Genomic DNA, 17,305 nt, shown 5'->3' on the forward strand with positions numbered 1-17,305 from the left:
ATTTATTATATGGTTTATGCTGATATACTGACAAAATATAAATATTACTTTCAATAGAGTGTAAACCTTTCGATACACACTATATGTTTACTGGTTTCTCCTGGTACTTAACTGGGAGAAGCAGTTTAAATAAATGACTATAAATGGATCATTCATGGGATTTTAAATGCTGTTTCAAAGTTAAGTGGTTGGAAGCATTTCTTCACATTCCTAACCATCAACAGTATGCAGCTAATATGTTATATAAGTGAATTACTTTTGAGAAAAGCTTGTATATGTTTTTCACCTTTAGATAATAGTATAAAATATAATGTCAGTTATTATCTGAACTTTGGATTTAGTAGCAATGTGTAGTAACTAGAACTTTAACACACTTAATATGGCATATGTGTCTCTCAGGACCAGTTGGTTGTAAAATCAAAAGTCAGGAAGACCGTGAATATGTTTCTGTATATATTTTCATCCTGTGGAATTTTATCCACAGGTGTTGTGCCTGGAGGGACACCTGGGGCTGTTTATGCCTTGTGAAGCTGATAAAATGTGCCATGAACATTGACATAACTACAGTTTCCACAACTGCAAGTGATTCTTGCTTCTAAATAGACTGCATTAATCACTTTATTTTATTTTTAATTTAGAAGCCATAATTAAAAGAATCTTGCATTATTTACCTGTAATAAAGACGGCATATGTCTGTTACAATGTGTTTTAATATCAAGGTGTACTATCCAACAAAATCACTCTATTCGATAATATCATTTGTTAAGGTCATTGTAAAAACACAACCTTGACTAGAAGGTAAATTGTTACTTATCATTTATTATCATTGAAACACTAAACACTTTTTATAAAAAATGCATATTCAAATTACTGAAATAATGCACAGTTTGTGATCTCATTAATTTTCTGCTCCCAATTTTCCATTATAGACTTGATGTTAAGCCAGAGCCTGTGAGCCCTTGATGAGGTAGAAATGCCAACAAAAAATATTGCTTGTGATGCACCTTCCAGGCTATAAAGGTGTCAAAACACCTTACTGCGAAAAAGTAATAGTATCGACACTTCTGTTGCTCCATGATTCTCACACCTTTTTAAAAATTTCATGATTAAGCTGTCCTTCTATAGATATGCTGTTCCCGACCTTCAAACTCTTATTTCACCAAAGACTGGCTAAAGAGTTCCATGAAAACCACCTGCTTCATGCTAAAATGGCACAGGGACAGACCAGCCTGTGAGTTGTCATTCCTTTTGTGGACTAATTCATGTGCTAGTACATTCCCAGTTAATGTTAGTAATGCTGTAGGAATGATGATGGACTTGTCTTCAAGGTAAATTGGCTCTGCGTTAGTGTGTGTATGCAAGTTGGACCTATGATGGAGTTTACATTCTCATACCAAATCAGTAGCTTACCACAACAACATTGGGTATTAGCCTCACACAGGAAACCAGGGACGAGAACACTCACACTCACAGAATAAATCCTGAACATTTTGGTGATATGTGTAAAAAAAAAAATCATGGTTAAGACATGCCGACGTTATGCTGATAACTGGGCAATGAGTATGATCTGAATAGGTTGAATCCAGGCTAACGTCTGTGCTGCCTGTTCAATGTGGTAATAATTTGTAGCTTTATTTTGTAACCTATGGACATATTACACAGTTTTATGGACAGTTTGTACTGATTTGTTCATCACTGGCAATTAAAACTGAATAGTGACACAGTCCTAAAACACTATGAAAAATTCTTTAGGATTATTGTCTTTAATTTCTGGTTTTCTAATGTACATTTGTTTTGTTTGTAAATAAAAACTCTTGTATATGTATAATTAGTTAGTTTAATATCTGACCACAGTGACCAACAAGGTGTTCCAGAGAATGTAGTGATACAGACTTTGACCTGTATTGCATATGAACAGTTTAATATGTATGATTTATTGTATATGTTTCAAGTCATAACCAAATTAATTAATTATTTTTTAGTAAACTTTGCTGAATAAAAAATACTTTCACATTGTATTTCACTTTCATAGTGCAAGTACAAAACAACAACATTACAAGTTGGGGAGGACTGGTAGCCTGTCCAGGGCTGCTTTCTGGCCACCCAGTGCTGCTAGCATAGGCTGTGGCTCCTTGCAACCCCAGAAAGAATTAAGCTTGTTCCAGAATTATATGCTATGTTTGTGTGTTTCTGTAGAACTAGGTTTTAATTCTGTTTTTTGACTATGCTAATGCATTATTAAAAATTTAGATTAATTTTTAATTTTTTGTAAATGTTACTTCATTTTAAAAACTTTCAGGCTGTCTCTAAGTATATAACATTTACCTGCTAAAACCATGTAATGCAGTATAATGTATGGAGGTCACTTATGCAGATTTATCTAGTAGTAAACTAGTAGGTTCAGGCACTGAATCAGCTAGCAACATCCTTGAATGTTATTTTACTGAATGGTAACATAATAACTAAAACAGGTTGAAAACTGCAATAAAATGTAATGTATCAAAACAGTGTATTTCTGAGTATAAGAATATTATTGTTGGAATGTTGCCCTTGTAAATCTACAGTATAGCAGCTTGACACAGTATCTAAAGCTTACATGAAGCTGAGTCTCACATTTCTTTATATTTGTGCTCAGTTTTCCAGGGTTCTTAAAAACAGAGCATGGCCAACATTTAAACAAGCCAAGACCAAGATCTCCCCACTGCACAGCAGTGATTTCTGTCCCACTAACTGTCACATCAACATCATGGAAGTATCCTATCCTAAAACCACCACTTCTCTTGGCAGTGCATTTGGAGTGCAGCTAGACAACCGGAAAAACTCTACACTAGAGAGAGTCAACAAAACGTCAGAAACAGGTGAGCGTTACAATGCGGCTCAGCACAGTGCCAGATGTTAAGCCTCAGTGAAAGTATTGTTTTGTAGGCATGACATTGAAAGCTGACTCCTTCCATGCAGGAATCTTTAAATGGCCATGTTCATGTACTCTGTACAGTGCAGAAAATGATAAGTGGGTCCTAGAAATGATGTTACATTATCTTCTGATGAGTATTCTTCTTTGTTTAGTACACAGATCAAATCTTTAGAGTAAATAAATAGTATATTTGAGCCCAGTTTTTTATTGGCATACTACATGATACCTTTTCATTATCATTTACCATTGGCAGTTTAGTAAGGTGATTAGTTATTATATATCATAGCACCAAAAACTAAAAAGCTCAAATAGGCCTTTTACAAGGGGGACCCAACAATTCAGCAGAATCAGCCAATAGCAGGGAGTAGGGTGTAGTTATTGAGTATGCCGCTAAGTATCATATGCCTACTGTTTGGTTAATCAGTCCACTAAGTTTTATCCTGCTGAGTTCAAAAGTGAACATTACTGGAGTTTGCATTTATGCAAGTGACTTAGGCGATTACTTTTTTCTCCAGTTGAGAATGATTTTCAAGAGACAATGATGATTATGTTTGTTGACATTGCCAGACCTGTTTATAAAGAGTTGGTTCTGCTAATCAGTAACATTATTTTGAACTGTTGAGGCATCTACAGCAAATAGTGAGGGAGAAAAAACCTGGAGAATTGGCTCAACCAAAACTGCATTTTGGACCGTGACAGTGTACCCACGCACGACATGTTGTCAAAAAGTTTTTGAACAAAAGTTGTTGCTTCACACCCCCATATTTACCATATCTGGCTCCCACTGATTTTTTTTTGTTCCTGAAATTAAAACTGAGACAGAAGGAAAAAAGATTTGCTACCACGGGAGAAATTCAGCAATATACGCAGAAGGTTATAGACATGGTAAAAAAAAAATGAGTACAGAAAATGTTTCCAGAAATTGGAGTGTATTACATCTCAAGGAGATTATTTTGAAGGTGAATAAATAAGAACTGCTGCAAGTTTAAGAATAATGTTTCTTTTTAACAGTTTTGGGAATTTTTGGGTCCCCATTTACAGTATATATATTAACAGCATTAGCAAGAATCGTGTCAATAGATGCCATATTGATGTTTTTGTATTGCATCTTGGTTCCGAGTCTCAGCTTCAGTAAAATTAACGACCATGTAATACATTAATACAACTTCTCACTGGTAACAAGGACCCAGGCACAAGCTGGCAAGGCCCCTTTCCTGTTTTGTTTCTATTTACATTTTTCCAAAGGTTTCTGAAATCAGCTGTAACATTTTTAGCATGGTTGCTTCCTGTTCCTTATGTGAAACCTCTGTGAGTTGGGAAATGTCTTAGTGAAGCTATGATAACATTGAGGTTTGTAACTGGTCACAGCCTGTGTTGTTGTAAAGATGACAAACCAGTTCTGAACATTTATCTTTTGCATGCTATTTATAAACGTTTGCTGCATTTTTTGGGTTGTTTTGTTTTCTGTAGTACTAACATTTTATGGAAGTTGGAGTAATTAAGTGTAGTTTGTTAAAGAATAAGTGTAAGCACATTCTACATATATTGACTGAGAATGGAAACTTCAAACCGAAATAAGGTGCTTTGCACAGGTAAATATGGAAGTTGGCAGAAACAGGCATTTTCCTGTCATGACCATTTTGATCTCTCCATACACAAAACTAGATGGAAGTGAAAAATTAAAGTCGCAGAGAGTCTAAATGCAACCCAATACGATTAGTCAGTTAAAAAAAAACAGGAATCCAAGATTGATAAACTAGTTCATTGGACAAAAACAAACTGCTTTGCATGTTCCTCATTGTAATGAACTCTAATTTCTTGTTTGGCGTTCTTATATTTTTGTTTTTTAAATCATGTGCACTATACTGTACATCTTGAGTTGCTTATTGACTGTGTGTTTTGCTTAGTCCCTGACATTTGCATTCTTACTCTTCAGTTATTTTTTTGACTGAGGTTTACTTGCAGTGATTTTGCCTTGTTCCCTTTCCCTATGTTATGATAAAAAAACCCAAAGACATTCAGAACGTGGTACAGCATCTTGATAGTGTAATATCTGTTGGTTAACTTTTACTCTGGAGGCTTAATCAGTAGAGTGAGTTGCAATTAAAGGCAAAAGAAGCTCTTGTACTTCTAGTGGATAAAATGGCTTTCTGGAGTGTGCAATTTAAGACAGTTAATATATATTTAATTTTCTGAAGTCTTTGAAATAAAGAAAAAATCACATTAGTTTCCTTAGAATTTGAAGCATCTTCTAATTAGACCATACTGGACTATTGATTAAACTCAATTCATCCATTTTAAGAAAGTTTTTCCAGATTATTAACAAATGTGATTAATGGTAGTTTATCCTAAACCTTTATATCATGTGGCAATTGTAAACAGAGAGGTAGAACACTGGATGTGTTTAATATGGCAGGAAGGGAGTTCTGTCAAATGCAGCTCTGCCAACATTGAGAAGAATTAATAGATTGCTTTGGGAGACAATGCAACAGGACTGTTTTTTAATTGAACAGTAATTTTAATTTTGAATATTTGTCTACTTTTTCTAAACATAATATTCTTATTGTATTGATTCTTACTGTATAAAATTCTCCTCTGGCTTTGGTTGATGTCATTTTCCGTGACTGAAAATAGCTTTGATCTGCACCTCGTAAATGAAAACAATAACTACCATCTGCATTGTAAGCCTCCTTTAACTTGAACAGATTTTACACTTTTATTTTTATAAGTAGCGGTTTGACATGTGCCTTTTGCTTTGCAAGCTATTTTTTGTTTCAGTCTGGCAATTTCTTTTGAACTTTGCCTTTGCCCTTTCTAAATGAGGACTAAAGGCTTTGTTAGTGTGAGGAGTCGGTCTTCCAAGAAAAGGCAAGCAGAATACAGAGGAACAATTTGCTGTTTAACCTTTGTTTAAGTAAAGCAGATGAAAAAAAAATAAAAAAGAAAGTCAATAACGCAATGAACCTAAACAAATAAAGCACTATCAGTTCATATAAATGAAACACTTTCTATAAAACTTTACTTCTATTTACAATTTGAATGCTGTTTTGATGTTTAAGTATTAAATAACTGTATTTATTTTGACAAGATTTACCATAAATGATTTATAACTTAAGTAAAACTAAATTTATTTGTAGTTATTTGCATTTATTAATATGAACATTTACTATTTATTTTAAAATAATAATGTATACATTGAAAACTCTAATTTAAAACTCCAGAAAGATACTTTAAATCTTTGTTTTCTGGTTATATTCTCCAAATATGTTTTATTCTTATAAATTTGCTACTTTATCAGGATCCCCATTTATATTGGTAGGAGGTAATTCGAGGGAGAGGCAGAATGGTGAGGTAGTGACTACTGTTATTGCCAGTGTCCTGCATTTGAATCCTTCACCCAGTTTTTGTCTTTGTGGAGTTTTCCTCCAGGTGGCGCCACTAAATTGGTCCAGTGTTTGTGTTTAAGTCCAGTTGTGTCTCAAGATGTCCTAGAACTCTGTTTAGAGCAAACTCCTGTACTGATCCTCAGGCCTTAATTGTATTAAGTAAGTCTGAGAATGTTATGTTACAATTCAGTGGAGTCTGAGAGTGCTAGCATCGACTATATTGCATAACAAAGGAATCAAGTATGTCCTTATATCTTATCTGTTCATTTTTTCTACTTGTTTTTTAATTGGTGATGGACTGTATTGACATTTTTTATTTGAGAGTAATATTGACCTTCAAGTTTAAGTTGCTATATTTTCATTCCAATGCGAACTGTTGTATACACTAAATGAGCAAATTCACAGAAACAGTATACTAATAAAGTGTATGGCCTCCTTTAGCTCTTGAAACAGCCTCAATTGTTTGTGGCACAGATTCCATAAGATGCTGGAAACATTCATTTGAGATTCTGGTCGATGTTGACGTGATCTTATAATGTAATTTCTGCCGATTTGTCAGCTGCACATTCATGTTGTGAATCTCCAACTCTACCACATCCCAAAGATGTTTTGTTGGATTCGGGTCTGGTGACTGGGAAGGCCACTGAAGAGCATTGAGCTCATTGTCCTGTTCATGAAACCAGTTTGAAATTATTTTTGCTTTGTGACGTGATGCATTATCCTTCTGGGTTAACCCATTAGAAGATGGATAAATTGTGGTAATGAAGGGATGAACATAGGTAGCAGCAATACTCAAGCAGAGCATGGCATTTAAGAGGTGATTGATGAATATTGTTTGCCAAGAAAACATTCCCCACACTGTTACGCCAAAACCACTAGCCTGGACTGTTGACATAAGTTAGGTTGAATACATGGATTCATGTTCTTGGCACCAAATTCTGACCCTACCATCACCAGCAGAAATTGAGATGTCAAAAAGAGTTCTCAGTACTACTATAAATCTGCTTGATCTGCTGTATTGAGGACCATTCACTACAGATTTTGGAATTGTTTGTATGCACACTTTCTCCTGAGAGTATCTAGTATCTCACTCCCATATTGTGGTAAATTTAGATTTTTATTTTTTGCTGTTTTAACATACAGTTTACCTCAATTTTTTTTTCTACTAATTGACTATCTGGTTACATTGGTCAACAAGCATTTTGCTACTGGGATTCTTTCACCTGTACATTAACAAATTTCATTTGCACCAGTAAAGGTGATGCGTTTCAGCATTTAAGAAATACGTTTGGTCTCGAGAAAAGTGAAGCCAAAATTAAGGAAGGTGTTTTTGTTGGCCCTGAAATCTGTGAACTGATGCTTGACGATGAGTTCAAAAGGAAACTGAAGCTAACTGAATCAGCACCCTCATTCGTGCAGGTTGTCCAGAATTTTCTTGACAGTCACAGAGCAGAGAATAATGGTGAGCTTTTGGAGAATATGCTGAAAGTATATTAGCTTACGGGAGCCAGAATGTCACTGTAGACACATTTTTTTACATTCTCATCTCGACTTTTTTCCACCAAATTTAAGTGATGTCAGAGATGAGCATGGGGTAAGATTTCATCAAGGAACAAAGGTGGTGGAAAAGTGATATCAGGGAAAATTTACTCCGAGCATGATGGGTGACTGCTGTTGTTTCATTTAAAGAGAGACAGGTGTGCAGTACAAGCGCAAAAGCAATTGCCTCAGACAATTTTGAGCACAATGACCTTGCTTTTATATTGAGGTAAATTGACATAAATATTTTTTAAAGTGTCTCTGGTATAGTCTTCTGGTTTGTTTTCAGAATAAACACATTCAAACAATTTTGGTGGGACAGAGTTCAAGCTCTAGATATTGTGTTGATATATTATATTGATATTCAAAAGTGTCAAAACGGCAATGATGTATATCTCAAAAATCTTATGTGCTAGCTTAATTCCGATTTCAGATAGGAAAACAGTGTAAAAAACTTAATAGAGAGCTGGTCTGAAGTTCCCAGTAGCAAACAAAAAATATTTTTTTGTACACCAGTGTATCAGATACAAAAATGCTTACTGAGTTTAGACTATACTGTACCACCGTAATGTACAGTACATGTACTGAAAAGTACAAAACCTGAACATGTTCTTGAATTCTCTTTGTGCAAATGATTAGCATAGTACCAAAATAATTAATTATATCAATCATACACAATGATATACTGTTACATGTATTATTAATTGTAATAATGAATTACTTTTTTCACCACAAATTAAATTAATTTTAATATATTTGCAGGTAAATTAAACCCCATGGTGTACATGCAGCATACTATTACCACAATGGCAGCTCCTTCAGGACATAGCTTGGGGAGACCAGATAGTCATGGTCTCCGGTTCCTCTTAAGAGAGGAGGACTTGACCACGCTTGACCTTTACCAAAGACTGCTCAGCAAACTACAGACTGTGATGAAGGAGATGGACAGTTACTCTTGTCAGATTGATGAGTAAGTATGGCTTTCAACATTACTTTGTTTTATTTGATAGTTTAATCTGAAAAGAGATGCTATTTTTCTGTAGGATACAGTCTTAGAATCATCATAACAAGTTTCTGAAAAAGTTTAGGCACTTAATTATATAGTTGAAAGTTTTAAATTTACTGAATGCAGCAATCAATATATATATATATATATATAGTATGTATCAATCAATCAATCAATCAACATTTATTTATATAGCACATATTCATACAAAAAAAATGTAGCTCAAAGTGCTTTACAAAATGAATAGAGAAATAGAAGACACAATAAAAATAAACATAAGTCAACATTAATTAACATAGAATAAGAGTAAGGTCCGATGGCCAGGGTGGACAGAAAAAACAAAAAAAAACTCCAAAAGCTGGAGAAAAAAATAAAATCTGTAGATTATTAGATTATTTTCATAATAAAATTATGTATGGACTTTTATTGTTACACCTATATCTTCTGCTTGTGAAACAGTTACAATGAATACACTAAAGTTACATTTGAAGTTTCACAATATTGAAATCAGATTGCTATTCAGGCTAGCATTTCCAACACATGGACTTTCTTTTCGAGTATTAACTGGCAGTTTTTTTTTTATTTAATTCCAATAGGATAATGTCACAGATGAAATACTATATTTCATAAAGCACTGTTGGCATTTCCTTCGTGAAGGTTATTCACTTGTAACGGTGTGCTTCACCAGATAACACATTTAAACTTGTATTAAGTAGTATTTTTTATTGCTAAGTTTGACGTCTTATCATGTACTGTTATGCTAGATTTAGACATCAGAAGTAATCTGTCCTTTTATCAAAATTTAAAATGGATGGACCCTTTAGTAATCAAATCACTTATTAATACTGAATACATTTTTGTGTAGACTACAGTTAAGAGAATCTTTAAATTATGCTTTTCACAAACTCTTTGGTACTATAAAATGTAAATTAGGACCAAACTGCTTGCCTGAAAATAAAGATCAAATATAGAATTGTCCATGCAGTATTGCCATGTAAATTTCAGTTTGTGAGACCACAGGAAATCACTTAACAGAAGATTTTACAATACAATGCAGGTTTCCACAGAGGCACACGCACAGACGTCATGCTAAAATCAACTTTTACTGATGTTTTCAACATCATAGAATGGGAACCTGAACTTAACTTGAGAGCTAAGTTTTAACCCCATTACCTAATTTCTATTTACCTGTACATGGAAGTAAAAACAAAAATCACCTCACTTCCATTTCTGGTTTTCTTGAATATATGATTTAGAGCCCAGAATTTAGTTTAGAATAATCTTTCATGCACAGAAATATAAGGAATCCCGATTTTGGCACAAAAATGCCCTTACATAAATGATAAATGAGGTCAGTTGAGTGATAACAGACTTTTTATTTAATTCAATCTCAGCCCCTTAATTCTGTTTAGGTAACATTTATGTGTTACTTTTATTAGTATTGGAACTTCTCAGAAAAGTGATGAGCCTTTATAGAGATGGTGCTGTGAACATTTAACAATAGAAGAAGAAGTGGTGTAACGATTACCATAAAATGTTTTTTTTAGTAATCTAAATGAATCATATTGTATCGTATTGTAATCTAATTGTATAGTATTATCGAAAGCATACATTCAGAGTCATATGCTATATCAGATCATATTGACTCTCACAATTAGTAATTTATGGTAATTGAAAAGTAATAGATGAACAATAAGTAAACTTCCTTGCTGATGTTAACAATTAGGCAGTTCAGAGTCTGATAGGGAAGCTGGGGTGTTCTCAATAATGGGGGGGCTGTGTTGCAAGCTTTTCTCATGCTCTGCATCATATATAGTTAATACAGCACCAACCCACTACTGTATTCCAGTTGCGTGCACTCTGGAGTCAGAGGAGCAGTTTATGAAAGGCAGGTACCCACGTTCGACACAAGTTCATTGCCTGTCTTGCACAAACACACACTGAACTCAATTTACAGACTATTAAATAGTTTTACCTTGAAGATCAATTTAGCTTAATACTCAAAATAAGCTGTCAATATTTTTCCAAAAAAAAATGTAGCAGCTTATTTGCCCTGTCTTTTATTCTGGCCATAAATGGATTTCCGTCTTGCTTCTTATGATTGTGAGGTAATGCTAACTTCATTATATTGGGAAATATGCAATGACTCAAGTAAATTATCCACACCATTTCTGACCTTTGATTACTAGTGTGTCATTATGTTGTTTTTTTCACTAAGCTACTCTTCTGCAGTTGTCAAAGAGAACTGCCAATTGATTTTAGAGTGCCCACCATAAATTATTTCTATATTACACCATTTCTGAGCGAAGTACTGTATGTCAATTGTCAAATATTGTTGATTAGATTAGCTTAGCTAAAACTTTTAATGTTCCCAGGGGGAATTTTTGGCTTTTTACAGAAGCTCTTTAAATAAATAAATACATAAATAGACAGATGAATAAATATATATACATCCAACTATGGTCTGAAAACACACTCAAGAATGACTAAAAAGCTAAAAAAAAATTAAAAACAAAGAAAACTTCTGACTTGGCAGTCCCAATTCCAGTGAGGCATTATACATGCATGTTGCTGTTGGTATAAAGGAGCCCAAGTAGCGTTTCTTGACTCACTTCTGCTAAATGATTTGTTGGCTGAAAGTCCTCAGTGTTAGTGTGTCAGAGAGGGAATGTGCAGCATTATTCATAATGGCACTCAGTTTTGGTTTCATTTTCGTCTTTGCTACAACCTAAAGAGGGTCCAGAGTGTGTCCCATAACTTCCCTTTTAATTAGTTTGTTATTAATTAATTATTATGGTAATTGGTATTATTATTATAGCTACAAACATTTAATAATAATAGTATTAATGATAATATAATTTAAATTCTTTGCAGTAAAACTGATGCCATATGTTCTCACATATTCACAATCTTCTGCTGAAAGGGCATTGAAGCCAACAAAATAAAACCAGTTATGCCACAATTTCGTTCTTATAACAAAGTTCAGTGTCTTCATTTGAAGTTCCCATAGGAGAAGGCACACGTACACATGGCTGAAATGCGACTCTGCTAGGGTTCTGCAGCTCAGGGATACCTTTCTCCTTTAAGTAAATTGACCACTGGTACCCCCCTCCAGTTCACTCCTGCTTTGCATCCAGTGCTGCTCAGATATCTGCGACCCTGTGGATAAAGGCACTTTAAAAATGAATATGTAGATTAAGTTGCTACTACATTTAAATTTATACACACTGCAAGCTACCCAGTTCAATCAAATATCTCTTGGTTAATGGAAATATTATAGGAAAAGATTTATAGTTTATGAGGTGTGCTGATAGACTGAGCTGAATTCAGTTGATTGGTATTATCATTGTGATAATTGTTCCCTAACACCAGGGCTCCATGCCTACTCTTCTCCCTCAAGACAAATGTAATGCATTTCTAATACATGACATTAGGCCAGTCCAGCAGCAATATGAATAGACAATCATTTTTGTTTGTATCATATGTTTCAAACTGTAGAACACATGACTTCAACAGTTGTGTTCTGGTTTCTGTGAGGCAGATGGTTGCAATGTGTTAACTTTAAACATATCCATTAATTTTTCACAGTCTTGGTTATTCTGCTGAATAAGCTATTTTGGGGCCTTTGTTTCTTTTTGTATGTCTTGAGAAACAGCACATTGGTTATTGATTACTGTCTTTCATCATGGATAGAAGTTTCAAATATTTTTTCAGGTAGTTATTCCTTCATTTATTTTACCTATCTTTCAATTTAGGGTATCGGGTGTAGCAGATAAATAAACTGATGTGTTTTGTTTCACAAAATGATGCAACAGGTGACCATGAAGTTTTTAATCCATAGTTACATTTTCGCTTCCTGTGTGATTCACATTGTTAAGGTACAATTTATGCTATACTAGGTTCTCTTATTAGTAGCCAGCTCAGAATCAAAGTTCAAACTTGGAGTCTTTTCTTTCGTGGATAGCTTTTAAAGGTTGTTACATTCTGCTTGGTTCATGGTAAAACTTTCACACTAAAGGCTTCATTAGCAAGTATACCACCCTTTGAGACTGCTGACCTTCAGACTTTTCAAGTTTGCTAGTACTGCATCCTGGCGTCTTGTGTGGGCACATAGACTGCTTGTTTTTTTTTCCCTAAAGTCCAGACACTTCTCTGAGGCTGCACATTTGCTTTCAACACAGCAGACATATGGGAATTTTCACAGTTTTTCATTGTCCTCAAAAGAAATAGATTTGCTTTTGTCTGTGAAAATCCTTTCTGTGAATATTGCCATTCATCAAACTGAGTTAGCGTTAAATGAACTTGGAGGGAGTTCATTTTACCATGTGGTTTCAATGTGTACATTGCCAAGTATCTTAATCTTTAATGCTTTTTGATCTGCTTTCTAAATAACTATCTGCATTTTATACCTTGATTTTAACCGTCCTCCTAAATGTCATTTGCAACCTAAGAAACAATCTTCTGATTTAAGAGCTGTGTTTTCATCTGATACAAATACATTTTTCAATTTTTTATACAGTGTTAAATCAGATATTTCCGACCTCGCATCCTGAAAGCTTTGATACTTGGGTTATCTTAAAAAGAAAAATAGATTTTTAATATGTGTAAAATTTCAGTGCAATTTCGTTTTCTTCAGGACTATATTACAGATATTACAGTAGATTCAGAAAGTATTCAGACCCTTTCACTTTTTACTCATTTTGTTATGTTGTAGGCTTATGCTAAAATCATTTAAATTTATTCTTTCCTTCCATCAAACAAGACTCAATACCCCAAAATGTGAAAGCAAAAACCGGATTTTAGGATTTTTTTCAGCATTAACATTAAAATTATGTGTTCACATGTATTTATTACTGTATTGTGTGAAAATTACTGTATGTATTAATTTTTGGAGCAGTTTTATTATATGCAGACTTGCACCTAGGCAGATTCAGTATTTTTTTTATTTGCCGATCCATGATAGTGTCAGTGCAGTGCAAGACAAAACCATTTCTGCGGGCATCCAGTGTGCAATGCAGTTATAAATAATCAATATGTCATTCTCATATTTTCTTTAAAAATCCTTACAGACATTTATGTGTTATTTTCGCTGTACTTACAAATAATTGTACCTTGTATTTATTCTCATATAAAAAGTATGCCGCTTGCACTGGAAAAATAATTTAGGTATTTCTGACACTATATAAGAAACACTAATGAACTGTATGATAAGGCCATTTTCAGATGTAAGCATTCAGAAAGAAACTCAATACCAAGGTAGACCTAATGGCCAAGCAGAATATTTTTAATGTTTCAGCAGCTTTCCAGAATATGTTGGGTACAGAGAGAAGTAGCAGCAAGAAGGAATTGCAACCATTATTTGAGTATGTTTCCTAAATAATATTTCAATTAGACTATAAATTGAGCAACCAAACTCCCATGCTACTAACCATGTCCCCCATGACGGTTTAATATAAGTACTGACTGATTGGTATTTATCTGGCCACCCACTCACCTGCAAATAGATGAAGATTCAAGAGCTCAGCAACAGTCAAGAATCTTGCTTATGATCCTATTTCCATCCCAGACCACTACAAGTTATTAGAGCGTTAAAAAATTGTGATGAAAACAGGCCAATACAGTCCAACAAACTCATCCGTCCTATTCAGAAATATTGTCTAAAGCATCATCGTAGATATTTGAAGGTCCTTAAAAGTCCTACTCAGCACTACTTAGTAATTGCATGTGTCTATGGTTTTTTGCACACAAAACATCCAAAATTGTATAATTAGACAAAACATCAAGTTAAAATCATCCGCTAAATGGTGATTATGTTTTTGTGGCGAAAGAGACTCTTCATTCATCCTCTGAAATCCCAGATTACCATCTAATTATCCACTTCAGTTGAAACCCCACTAGTATGTGTTTCATCATGAAAAATAATAAGATACAAGTTTTAGGTTTGAATCTATTGTCACGTTTACAGATTATAGTAAAATTCTTACTTATACAATGATCCCTCGCTATATCGCACTTCGACATTCGCGGCTTCATTTCATCGCGGATTTTAAATGTAAGCATATATAAATATACAGTACAGGCCAAAAGTTTGGACATACCTCCTCATTCAATGTGTTTTCTTTATTTTCATGACCATTTACATTGGTAGATTCTCACTGAAGGCATCAAAACTATGAATGAACACATGTGGAGTTATCTACTTAACAAAAAAAGGTCAAATAACTGAAAACATGTTTTATATTCTAGTTTCTTCAAAATAGCCACCCTTTGCTCTGATTACTGCTTTGCACACTCTTGGCATTCTCTCGATGAGCTTCAACAGGTAGTCATGTTTTCAGTTATTTCACCTTTTTTTGTCAAGTACATAACTCCACATGTGTTCATTCATAGTTTTGATGCCTTCACTGAGAATCTACCAATGTAAATGGTCATGAAAATAAAGAAAACACATTGAATGAGGAGGTGTGTCCAAACATTTGGCCTGTACTGTATATCACGGATTTCTGCGGACAATGGGTCTCTTAATTTAAAGTACATGCTTCCTCAGTTTGTTTGCCCAGTTGATTTCATATAAGGGACGCTATTTGCGGATGGCTTAGAAGCTACCCAATCAGAGCATGTATTACGTATTAACTAAAACTCCTCAATGATATACGATGTGCTTCCCAAGCGGATTGTTTGCTTTTCTCGGTCTTTCTCACTCTCTCTGACATGCTCTGCGCCTGACGGAGGGGGTGTGCGCAGAGGCTGTTTGCCTAGAAGATACGAACGTTACTCTATAAAATGTTGAAAGACTACCTTCACATTGCTCCCTTCTTTGCAGCTGCTTTATCGCGGTGCGCATACTTAAAAGCCCAACAGCACGTATTGATTTGTTGATTGTTTGCTTTTCTGTCACTCTCTCTCTCTCTGACATTCTCTGCTCCTGACGGCGCTCCTTTGAAGAGAAGATATGTTTGCATTCTTTTAAATGTGAGAAAGAACTGCCATCTCTGTCTTGTCATGGAGCACAGTTTAAACTTTTGACTAAAGGGTGTTATTTCATGTCTAGAGGGCTCTAATAATGTTAACAGTGTGGGAGAGTTTATAAGGGCTTAAAATATATAAAAATAACCATACAAACATGGTTTCTACTTCGCCGATTTTCACCTATCGCGGGGGGTTCTGGAACGCAACCCCCGCGATCGAGGAGGGATTACTGTATTATTAATGTGTATAAAAGTACATTGTGGCCACTAGGGGGCACTGCAGCTCTCCAAACATCTGACACAGACAGGCTTGGGCACAGGTTGCTAATAAAAAAGAGCTTTTATTCATGGGAAACTCTTACCTATCAAGTGTTTCCCATACCACGGCTGCAGTTACAAAGCAGCACACAACAATTCTTTGGCTTCTCTCTGTCACTCTCTGCTTAATTGTAAACATAACAGCCAAAGGTGACTTCAACTACAGATTTACCTGCAGTCAATGAATAATAGGAGTGAAAATTTCCTGAGGCACAGCAGCACAATTTTTTCGCAATACATGGGTCACAATATGATAATACTTTGTGTTTTTTAAGTTTTATTATAATAACTTAATTAAATTTTTAAATAAAACTAGCCGAAGCCTGCCGTAGCATACAGCAGTGTAAGAATAGGAACGGAAAATGGTGAGAAAGGAATTCAGTATAACAAAGGCTTAGGAAACCACCATCGTAGTATAATGAAAATAGCAAGGAGTGAAACCAATGCCAATGGTCGAGAGAGTACCTTCCTGTAGCAGGCTAGGGAAAACATAGACATATAGATAGACGCCGCGTTCACTGTGTTGCCCAGTCGACACGATAAGTCAGCGCGTCCGCCCTATTGCAAGTGGTAAATGTACCATTTAAGCTAATACAGGTAGACGTGGAAACCGGGTTTTCGGATAAAAAACAATAACGTTTTAAACAGTATCATTTACATACAACAGATTTTGGCGAATCATTTACATACAATTATTTATGTCCATTTATACACTAATAATGGCAATTATTAAATAATAATAATAATTATTATCATTGTTATTAAATAATTCCCCCCGTTTAAGTAACATTTCTCGAACTGCTTTCTTCCATCTCCGAAACATTTCTAGACTTCGTCCTGTTCTTACACAACACAGTAGTAAAGTATTGGTTAATGCCCGAGTCACCTCACGAATAGATTACTGTAATGGTATTCTATCTGTGATCCCACAAAAACGTATCCATCGCTTACAATTTATTTAAAATTCTGCTGCCAGGATAATAACCTACTGTTCTAAATCCACTGAACATATTACACCTATTCTCTCTCAACTTCACTGGCTCCCTGTTAACTACAGAATACAATACTAAATACTGCTCTTAACATTTAAAGCGCTCCACAACCTCACTGATCTCCTACAGGCTGACACTCCTCTCGCTCACTCCGATGCTCATCTGCAGCTCGACTTTCTGTA

At 34.8% G+C, this 17,305-nt stretch overlaps 1 protein-coding gene across 2 annotated transcripts in view; it reads left to right on the top strand.

The window, feature by feature from the left end:
* prex2 (phosphatidylinositol-3,4,5-trisphosphate-dependent Rac exchange factor 2) overlaps positions 1 to 17,305 on the top strand; it is a 512,388-nt gene that overhangs the window by 329,705 nt on the left and 165,378 nt on the right. For both annotated transcript variants that reach the window (XM_039754613.1, XM_039754614.1), the window contains exons 24-25: positions 2,636 to 2,858; positions 8,602 to 8,809. In XM_039754613.1, coding sequence (XP_039610547.1) covers positions 2,636 to 2,858; positions 8,602 to 8,809 — 431 coding nt within the window. The remainder of the gene's footprint in view (positions 1 to 2,635; positions 2,859 to 8,601; positions 8,810 to 17,305) is intronic.

Source organism: Polypterus senegalus, chromosome 5, assembly GCF_016835505.1.
Source record: "Polypterus senegalus isolate Bchr_013 chromosome 5, ASM1683550v1, whole genome shotgun sequence".
NCBI classification, from domain to species: domain Eukaryota; kingdom Metazoa; phylum Chordata; class Cladistia; order Polypteriformes; family Polypteridae; genus Polypterus; species Polypterus senegalus.